The 11,656-nt window shown below is 36.3% G+C and overlaps 1 protein-coding gene across 1 annotated transcript; it reads left to right on the plus strand.

Moving 5' to 3' along the window:
• Window positions 1-2,212: 2,212 nt before the first annotated feature.
• Window positions 2,213-10,594, plus strand: LOC125676131 (betaine--homocysteine S-methyltransferase 1-like). The gene is made up of 7 exons (XM_048914037.2): window positions 2,213-2,413; window positions 7,538-7,728; window positions 8,736-8,930; window positions 9,092-9,203; window positions 9,450-9,628; window positions 9,839-9,920; window positions 10,042-10,594. Exons 1-7 carry the CDS (start codon window positions 2,401-2,403, stop codon window positions 10,338-10,340), a joined length of 1,071 nt encoding a protein of 356 aa, XP_048769994.1. The 5' UTR covers window positions 2,213-2,400; the 3' UTR covers window positions 10,341-10,594.
• Window positions 10,595-11,656: the final 1,062 nt, after the last annotated feature.

Below are 11,656 nucleotides of genomic sequence, written 5' to 3' on the forward strand. Positions count from 1 at the left end.
GGTTCACTAAAATTTCAACTTTTTGTTTCTTTGTTTTTATTATCTATTCACAATCATACATTTAATTCAAAATAAGATCGGAATGTAGTCTCGGGTCTTTGCATAAGTAATAGATGTACAAACACGCTTTACCTAAGCCTTATTAAGTAAATACTATATAGTGTCAAAAGGGGTGACGGATATGTGTTGAAATATCATTACTACATCATCTTTACGGAATGGTCCATGTATCATAATTAAATTCATGTGAAAATTTCAAAGTCATTTTATGATAATATCACGTGTATTATACACGTGCAACCATTCCAAATATACAGAGTGATCGCTACTATATACAACTACAGGCAGTGACAGCCTATAACAGCTACTGGTAGCCTCGTGATTACTAGTGGTTAGGGCGCTTTGTAACCGGACTGCCTTCATTGAATTCTCTATCGATTTCGGTGTCTCGTCAAGCCTAACGTTTAACATAGATAGTGACTGTTTCCTCGCCAAGCGCCCAGAGTAACTGTCTTTATGGATATGACCTTGAAAACAGAGATTCTATATCAAAGTAGGCGATGATATGACCTTGAAAACAGAGATTCTATATCAAAGTAGGTGATAACATGATATAGAACCACATGAGCGCCATGATCGAATACTGCTAAATTTGTGGCACTTCATTTTAAAGCTAGAGATGTCTCTAGATAAGTGAAAAATTCTCAAATGGGACAATATCATACGACATAAACACTGTGGTGGATCTAATGTTTTTCAGTCATAAAAGCGCATGTATGTATAGCCCTGATAGTTGAATCAGCTCTTTATTGATCTAAAGTTCATTTACTTCCGAAAGTTATTTAGTTCGTAGGTACTTTTATAGTTGGAGAATGGTTGATACATTCTCATGTTTTGTAGTAAACAGGAAGTGTCATCCATCTTGTCACTCTTGCTTTTGTAAATAAGGTACCCGTTTTCTGATTGGATAAATCAGGGTAGTTTCTTTGGTGTCAATTGGCTAAAGTTTGTGAATAGAATTCAGGGTATATAAGGCTGTGTTTGGTCAGTTTTACTCACTTGTTTAGGAATGATAACCTCAAGGCGTGTTTTCACTTCTCTGTTGTCAGGAAATATCTTGGTTTAATGCTCAAAATCAGGACTGCTAGGTAACCTCAAGGTCAACAGCAGATATGTAGGATATTTTGCTCTAGGTTATTATTTAGATTTTTTAAACAAAGATTTTCAATGTATCAGTAGGTTTTCCATTACCAAGTTATGTTTCAAAGTTTTGTGGATAGCAGTAGGTTTTATACTCAGCATTATATTTTTCAGGGTCATTCGTCATATTAAGGTATACTTTATACAGGTTAAGATGTAGCTCGTTCCCTTTGTAGGAAGTTTTCAATATAACGAAGACCCTGTAGGGACATGTATAGATATTTTTCATTTTTGACTCTGCCATTTACCTGCTAGATTTTTCTTGTATTATCGAGTCCTTTTTCGTTAATCTAATCAGTTAATTCACATCCAAAACTTGGGATGTTCCCTTTTTGTTGATTTATTTCACTAAATAAACTTTGTTATCTTTTTGTTGTTGAACTTGTTATTTGTTATCAATTAAACCAACCCATTATCATTAATAAATTAGGAACTCTTTATTAGTGTTTTCATTTAGAAGTGTTGACCATAGTTCAAGAATCCCCTTAATTGAGTTGAATTCTAACTCGAACCAATTAACAGATATTTTAGTAATTCGATCACCTGAATTACTGCCCGATATACTGGTTCCGGTTACAATGCAAAGGAAAACATCTAAAATACAACTTTGCTGCTTGTTTTGAAAATGGAGACACCGACAATTTATCTCAACCTATTTAAAGCAGAAAATTACTCGATCGTATCGTAAAAAGTGTTATCATTCAATATGAAAAGATGACAAGTTCAGATGTACATGGATTCGGTTACTGAATTTATTGTGAGTGAAAGAAATGACACTTGGACGCTCAAATAATTATGAATTCACCAACGATATAGATGAATATATACGTATCGCGTGAAGGGTTTTATCATTTACTGCAGATAATGTCTAGCTCATGAAGGTATAAAACTATGAAAACTACTTATGCACAATTACATGTATGTAGAAATACACATAGGAAAAAGAACGAGATTATATATGATATCACATTTTGATATGATATTATAGGTGCGCGTGTATGGTTTCATTGATAGGGAACATGGGGAATGTGTGCGAATGATTAGTAAGAAATGAAAACGTTTTAACACAGAAGACATCCCTATCAGAAGATATCCCTACTTAAGCAGTAGTGTATGCTCTGATGTCATCCTTTCTGTTGAGAGATAACGCACGGGGCGAGTTTCTAGTTCAGATCGTCGTCAACGACAGGAAGACCAACAATGAGCGGAAACAGTACGTAGATGTAGTTTATTATAGAATGAAATCTATCCACCGGAAAAAGGACAAGTTAAATAAAGCAATAAGTGCTTTTAATATCACCTTGTTCAAATTTGAAATCGTGTTGTCGACATTCCACAGGTCCGACGGGTGATTTTCTCCTGCTTTTTAAATGTCTGAATATACTTTCTGCTGAATTGCATTAATAGTACACCCGATCTGATGTGCTTATTTTCAGTCACGATGTCACTTGTTTTTTGTTTGTTTGGCTTTGTCTATCAGTTCGACGCATGGAATTTTGATGTGACACACGAGCAGTAAGGTCACTTTACATGATAAATGATTTACTAACCCAATTCTTGCCCTGAGCCGTTGTTTGTGCCGTCAAGGACATTTGAACAGTCTTTGAACAGTCAGAATTTGGGTCTTTCAATTGTATTCATTTTGAGAGCAGAATGGAAGAACCCACTTCATCATGAAGCTGGCCACATCTCACAATTTTGTTCCTTATATTTGCTGACTCTCTAATGTTTCAGCAGTTTTTCGTTTAAATCCGTAAACAAGAAAACTATTGACGCAGGTATCAAATTGGGTTGCAAAATTTGATTACGTAAAGGTGTGAAATTAATGTTCCTAATAATAAAAATGAATGCGCATTTATCGAAATATCTTGCATGATCAAGGTGTTATTGCTGTTGGTATTTTTTGGTTACATATTGCGATTGGTGGTTTTCTATTGTCGACCATTAACATTTGAAGATAATAAACGTCTGTAAATGTACATCGCGTATTTTTTGCGGTATGTATCATCCATTGGTGAAGGGAAAAATTGTGAATTTCATGGTCACTGAACCATTGGACTTTAAAGGCCGGCAATTGGGTATAAAAGCAGCCAATCGGTGAAAATGGTGGAATATATGAATTTTCTGGTCACATTGAGATTGCAGCACTTGTTTTGCAAAAATAAAGATTAAGCTGTTGTACTGAAATTTTAAAATAGGTATGCTTGTTCCCCTCATAACTGTGCATATATTGGCCATATCTATTTTAGATATAAATTCTCATGAAGTTTTAATTTTGGCCTAAAAAATCTGAAGCAGGGCTAAATTTGTATTTCAAACTAGAGATTGGCAGTTTGTGGGTGTGATTATCTTTTGTTATTGTTTACACCGGATGTTGACTCACATATTACAGGAGCATGCTTAAGAGGGATTGCACCAAAGGCAACATGTAATCAAATCACTGTATAACGTGGAAAAAAAGTACTTACTCATATATCATTGGTAAATCCAAATTTTATTTTTTAATTATATATAATCGCATTCCATTAAAAAATTGGTTAACTTTATGAAAATAACTCATTAGGACTGTTCAGTCTGATCACTGTTTCAAAGTTTTGCAGGATTGCTGGTACCTTTTCTCGAATAATGTCAAGCATGATGTTTGTCTGATTAAGCAACAATCTCCTAGGCCAGTTGTGTAACTCCCATTAATTGTCTCTCACCAATGATGACAAATGTCCAATTGATCAACCATCACTCTAAAATTACTCTCAATCTGGACTCTTACATGTGAACATTACAATGTCAAAAGAGACAATCACAGATAGTAGGTCTCCAAATATCATAATGGACAAAATGTTTCTTAATAACCCTTCAATGCACATGTCCTCCATTGCACAGCTACAATTTCCCCCCAAATTCTTCTCATAATTGAAAGGTACCAAGAGGAAAATCATAAGTATTAGTATATCATATATACCAATATTTGTGTATATTATAAAAAAAAAACTACATGTTTTAAAAGACATGGATAAAACAATGATGAATTCATTTTGTAGTTCCTAGGGTGAAGTTTTGTTAAAGTAAAAACATAGCCTTTCAGTGCCTCACAGATCGAGCAGAGTGGTAGAAAAATGCGGGAAAACTTTAGTTTATTTTGATAAATCATGCCAGTCTCCCTGTTCAAAATATCGTCTGCTACAGAGCACGTGTAGAGTCAAGCATCAAACTGCTGCTTATTCTGATAACACTGCTAAGCCCTGCCCTCTTGCCATATATGCTTAATTGCTGTAGGGGTGTAAAATTTTCTAGGTTACTCCCGGCCTTTAAGCATGCTCCTGCAATATGTGAGTCAACATCCGGTGTAAACAATAACAAAAGATAATCACACCCACAAACTGCCAATCTCTAGTTTGAAATACAAATTTAGCCCTGCTTCAGATTTTTTAGGCCAAAATTAAAACTTCATGAGAATTTATATCTAAAATAGATATGGCCAATATATGCACAGTTATGAGGGGAACAAGCATACCTATTTTAAAATTTCAGTACAACAGCTTAATCTTTATTTTTGCAAAACAAGTGCTGCAATCTCAATGTGACCAGAAAATTCATATATTCCACCATTTTCACCGATTGGCTGCTTTTATACCCAATTGCCGGCCTTTAACAACAGTACAGCTCGGAAGAAAACTAAGTATGATTTTGCAGTGCATGGACCCATCTAAAACATTTGTGAATTTCGGGACTCGTGATTAACATATTTAGGCTGCAGGGTAGAGCTAGAGCGAATGTAAATCTAAAGTGGAGAAACATTTTCTATTCCTGAGCATTTAGGAAAGCAAACTATGTGCATACGACCGTAGTTATTTTGCCTCTACCGAACGTGTACAATCAAAAGTCTCTGGGTCACGATAAAGGGAGGGCAATAAGGACCATTAAATGTTTAGAATCTTCATTCTTCAATATATGGGAAGCAAAGTTAGTGGCATTGTTATATCAAGCCTACATGCCTCTACCATAATAAGTTCATGGCCCCTGAATTAGGAGTTCAGACTGTAAGGCGGGGACTATAAGGATAAGATAGGATAAATTCGGTTACGTAAACCTGTAAAAACATTTTACTCCTGAATACCACACACTAGAACTGAGTGCGTGCTGATAATGATTTTAATTTGTTTTACATCTTATTTGAGAATTTTTCACTCGTATATCGACGTCATCGCTTTAGGTGAAGTACCAAAATGCTTGACCTAAGAGTACTTAACTACGTACACATAACTGGCTACATAATACCTAATCTACAATCAATGCTTAAAATTGTGAAAGGGTGTCTCGGCCCACAAAACGAACGCCCCTAATACCACTAAACTACCTCGACGATGAGTACGGAGGCTGCTACAAGCATTGTGAAACTTATGTCGCCTTTCTCATTTCGTATACACTATTTTTTTTTTTACCTCCCTTCGAGCATATTTTCGTTCAAACTAAGATATCGCTAGTTGTAGGTGAAGTACAACTTTAGACCTATGCTTAGAGATCAGGGCCTTAGCAATGAGGGTTCTTTAATGTGTTAACGCCTGTCGCGACACAGGACCTCCGTTTTTATGGTCATATTCGAAAGACCCATGGTTCTCACTTCTGAATGCCGAGCGTTTGGCGAAGGAGCAATCACTACCTATTTTGACTTCTTAGATTTGACGCGGCCATGGCATGAGCGGGACTCGAACTCACGCGACCTCCTGGTTACGAGGTGAATGTTCTGTACCACTGAACTCACGCGACCTCCTGGTTACGAAGTGAATGTTCTGTACCACTGAACTCACGCGACCTCCTGGTTACGAAGTGAATGTTCTGTACCACTGAACTCACGCGACCTCCTGGTTACGAAGCGAATGTTCTGTACCACTGAACTCACGCGACCTCCTGGTTACGAAGCGAATGTTCTGTACCACTGAACTCACGCGACCTCCTGGTTACGAAGCGAATGTTCTATACCACTGAACTACCGCGACAGGTGATCATATTGATCAGGGGAGGTCCATAGTGAAAATACATTAACTCTTTAGATATCTTTTTCTAATTTCTATGATACACAACGTGGATATATATAACTGTAATGAACATGGAAGATCATGTCTCTAACATTCCGGCCCCAGCTTATTAATTGAAAATGCATTACACCTAAAGCCGCAGATGATTTCTCTATATGTATATGAGTGAAATATTTTGGAAAGGGCCGTACAAAAACAATCAATCAAAAAATCTCTAGTATTTACCCATACTTAGGATAAAGGGTTCAACTTTAATACCAGATAGCCAAAGTCAATGTCAAGGTCATTATATCAAATTAATTAGTTCTTATATTCTTTTCTAATTACTGATTTGTGTTGTACGGACTATGGATATTCATGAATATGAATATTCATAAATTGTAAAATTTACTTAACAACTCTTTAGCTCACCTGAGTTAGTGAGTTGCTGTCCGGTGTCCATCTGTCCGTCCGTTTGTCCGTAAACTACATGTGTTTGACTTTTCTAGAACCACTCTGCCAATTTCAGCTAAACTTGCCATAAAGCTTCTTTGGATAAAAGGGAATCAGAATAGTTGAAATGAAGGATTACATTCGTTTGAAAGGGTAGATAATAAACACAATATGGTGGCATCTTCTCAAGAAACACTGGACTAGAAAAGACAAAAATTATGTGAAATCTTCCTAAGTGGTTTGAAATTCAAAATTGTTCAAATGATGACCCCCAGGAGTGGGGTGGGGTCACATTAAAGGATCAAAGTTTTACAGGAGGATGTATTGGAAAAAATCTTTTAAAATCTTCTTTTCAAGGACTTGATTAGTCACATTTTAAATATGCATGCATCCTCAGAAAGAGCAGATTCAAGCTTGTTCATTTCGTGGCCCCGAGGGTAGGGTGGCCCACAATAGAGGAACAAAGTTTATATCGAATCTTATAGAGAATAATCATTTTCTAACAACCAGCAGTTCCACAACTGGTAAGACAAATGAAACTGGAAATGAATTCGAAATACTTTTAGTAGATACATTCCTTTTATGCTTTGGATTTACACATTTTAATTGGATAAGCATGAAATGAAGTCAAACATTTTAATGACCACGAGTAACAGGGTTAAAAAATGCAGTGGAAATCAAGTCAGTTTCACTTTAGCCTTAGATAATTGTAATATAGTTGTAGGAAAAGAAGCCTCAATTGTCTTCTTGAAACCAAGTTTGACGAAAAACAAATTCTAAAGTGTTACATGCTGACTCAAAAGAAAGGTGTTTAAAGGTATACTTGTTCACAATCTGTGCAATAGATATAGAAATGATGCTTTCTCCACTAGGGTTTTTGGATCGTTTGACCTCCGGGGAGACAATCCTGGTGGCGGAGGGATACATGTGGGAATTCGATAGGCGTGGTTATCTTCAACGTGGAAGCAATGCACCTGAGGTAGTGGTGGAACATCCGGATCTTGTAAAAGCAATGCACCAGGAATTTGTACATGCAGGAAGTGACGTTGTATTAGCTTTCACAGTAAGTTGATATTTTAAAGGGTAGATTTGCTTATAGATAATAGTAATAATTTGTGGTAAAATCATTATTTGGTAAGTTGATGATATTTCGATATTTTTTATGATACAAACTGTAATGAATATAAACCTGCTTTAAAGGGACTGGTTCACGATTTTTGATAAAAATATTTTTCATTTTTGATGTTAAACATTAAAAATATAACTCATTTAATGTTGACATCCAAAATTTGGACCTTCTGAATGCAAGAATAAAAGCAATATTTTAGCCTTGAATCTGTGTTATGTAAACAAAGACTCGAGTCATTTTATGTATACAAACAAGCAAGTAAAATATTGATTTTGTAAAATAAAGCATCTTAATTTTGCGTAGTCACAAATTTTAACTTTTAGATGACACATTTTACCCCAAAAATGTTTGAAATGTGAACGATATAATAAACTTAGATCGATATACATTTCTTTTGAAAATTTCGTAAACAATAACACACCGCAATCTCTGTTTACAAAACAAATAATAAACTCTCTACAATGAGCTTCTGTGATAACGTATAACCTCAATTTTTATGTGAAATCTTTTAAACACATCAGGCAGTAGACTTTGATCATCAAAAGTGAAAAAGAAAATTTTGGGAAAAATCGTGAATCAGTCCCTTTAAAAGAATGATAAACAAGTGGTGGTAAACTGTCATTGGTCTACTCTAAGTATTACATTGAAGTTGTCTTTGGTGAATCCTTTGATAAATTTGATGAACAAGTAAATGAATAGGTTGAGGTTAATGAACAATGATCAATATCATAGCTTTCACACGAAGTTGATACTTTACAGGGTAGATTTGCTTATGAATAATAGTAATAATTTGTGTTAAATCATCATTTGTTATACTATTGAGTACTTCGACGTTTTCCTAGGTTGGTATATTTATAAAGTTGATGAAAATGTAAACAGATAATTCATAAAATCAATCTTGATAATGCAAGTTTTAAGAGATGGAAGAATTATTCATTTAGTATTGTGCACACCGTGAGAAACTGAAATCAATCAACAGGGAAGATGACGTTGAGAAACTGAATCGCCAAGCGTTACAAATAGCCAAGGAAGTGGCCAAGGAGACAGGTGCGCTCCTGGCTGGGGGGATTTGCCACACACGGGTTTACGATGAAAAGGATCCTGTCGCCGTGGAGAAATGTCGGCAGATGTTTAAGGTTCACTACCGTTAATTATCTATATTACCTATTATCTATATTGGTAAATCTGCGAAATCTGTAATTATTAAACAAATATACTTTTCGTAAAGTGCACATCATTATGTAAACGAGTGTATGGCATTGTATTCAAAGCAGCTCTGTGGTGATGTCGTTTCCAGGAAATGATTGAATGGGCTGTTGAGGCAGGAGTTGATTATATTACCGGGGAGACATTTGACATCCTGAGTGAGGCGTTGTTGGCAGTAGATTGTATTCAGAAGTATGGCAAAGGTATAGAAGATTGATATATCCTGTCAGTGCACATACGGTGTTCTTATGCATTTTAAAATGCACACTCGTAGAATTTGTTTTCTGCTTACGTTTGAGAACAAAAGTATAAAATTGCTAGCGCTAGATCTTTTAAAATGATTGAAAACTTCGATTCCAAATCTAATTTTATCTCTTGAATCGAAAGTAACACGTGGCATGTTGAAAAAAGTTGAACGACTTCTGTTCACATTGTATAAATTGTTTAAGGTGTACCAGCCGTCATTACATTCGCCCCGTACTGTCCCGATGAAACGGTAGATGGCGTTCCAATACCGGAAGCATGTCGCCGATTAGAGGATGCTGGGGCGGCAGTAGTTGGGGTTAATTGTGCACGTGGTCCTAAAACGATGATTCCTCTACTGAAAGATATCCGTAAAGCGTGCAAGGTAGGCGAATACTTAAGTTATGAAAAGTCACTAGACTAAGATCAAGCGTCCGATACTTTATTGTGCTGTTAGTGACACTTCACTTATTTTTTTATTTTCTTCTTTCTATATGTACCGTTACTCTTGTGTTATTTTTATTGTTGATGCCTGTTTTCGTAAGGATTGAAATAAGTTTACTATTCAGTAACATTTCTCCATTCAAACGTTTAGGGACCGATAGCCGCCCTACCTGTACCGTTCCGTTGTCAAGATCATTGCCGGACATTCTATTCAATCAAAGATGAAGAGACAGGTACATGTATAGGGTATACTGACGACCTATGGAACAACCATTTGATTTGATCGATTTCCTCTGTATGAATTAGCTATATATGGGATGCAATATATTAACTGAGTTAATGTGTGTGTTACAGGGGATTTTCTATATCCACGAAATATGGAAAGTGCCAGATGCAATTCGAAGGATATTATTCAATTTGCTAAAGAGGCAAAAGAAATAGGTGTTCAGTATTTAGGGTTATGTTGTGGGAACACTGCTGGCCAGATGAGGGATCTGGCAGAGACGCTGGGACGAAAGCCTCCCGCCAGCCGCTACTCTATGGATATGTCGCAGTCGGCCATACAGGGAACAAATGCTGACAAAATTAGCCCAACAGCAATGAAAACCCGCCTCTATATGTTTGGGAAATCCGACTATACTCAAAAGAACTAACATATAACGCACATTTGTCGTGCTATACATCAGCATGCTTAGTTTTTGTAATAACTATGTTTAATCTCTGAGAAAGATGTCAGGAATACGAGGTTAATATTTTGCAGTGTAAACATATGAGATTCAGTATGGCTTTGTCTGTGTGGTGTGACAATGCTTTTGGTTCCATTCATATAGAATGTCAACCAATTCTTATTTACCATCATCTCATAATAGTCGGAGTTATACGGAAATAAATGATGTTTATTATAATAGATTGATTGTTGATTGATTGTTTTGATGTTTTCCGCCACACTCAACAATTTTTGGAGTTATCTGGTGGCGCCCAGTTTTTATTGGTGTAAGAGAGAACCCAGATACAATGCACCTGGGAAGAGACCACCGACCTTCCGAAAGTAACCTGGGAAACTTTCTCACTTACCGGCGCGAGCGGGATTCGAACCCACGCCACCAGAAGTGAGAGGTTGGTGATGTTGAACGCGATGCTCTAATCACTCGGCCACGGAGCCCCTTTTATTATTAGTAGCTGTAGATATCTATTACACCAGTATCCCTGTCGTACTCACGTTATATTGTAAATGATTACAGATATAAATAATAAGTGATGACAAATGAAAAGTAATGATCATATGAATAGGTGGCAAAATTATCCTGTGGGTTACACTGGTGGCCGAGAAGTTGTGTGCTTTATACAATGCATTTAATCTGCACTGTGACATCCCAACCCCTGGTGTTAGTGAGCTGTGACTTCAGCCATTGTTCAACTGTGATGTACTGATGGTTCATGAAGGGAATGTATTTTAAATCAACACACTTTGCATCGAAGAAATTACTGATCTGCATAAGTAGAACAGTACTTGAACAAAGTAGCTATTACTATTGTATAGATTTTCCCTCCAGTTATGTGGGGTATGTATTGTATAGATTCTCCCACCAACTGTGTGGGATATGTATTGTATAGATTTTCCCACCAGCTGTGTGGGGTATGTATTGTATAGATTTTCCCACCAGCTGTGTGGAGTATGTATTGTATAGATTTTCCCACCAGCTGTGTGGGGTATGTATTGTATAGATTTTCCCATCAGTTGTGTGGGGTATGACTCTTTTATCACACCCACGGGAAGAATTATTGCCCTAATAAATAGTTTCTGGTGGAGTGTTTGATATGAGAACTATCTCTCGCACATTCTTGTAGACAAATCTGACAAAACAAACCACACCAAATTTCTCTGTGCCTGATTTTACTGATACCTTATTAAAAAGTATTTTAGCTCTAATGATTGCTATAGCATTTTCCATTCCTTCTTTAATGTGAA

The sequence above is a fragment of the Ostrea edulis genome, chromosome 3 (assembly GCF_947568905.1).
Source record: "Ostrea edulis chromosome 3, xbOstEdul1.1, whole genome shotgun sequence".
Lineage (NCBI taxonomy): Eukaryota > Metazoa > Mollusca > Bivalvia > Ostreida > Ostreidae > Ostrea > Ostrea edulis.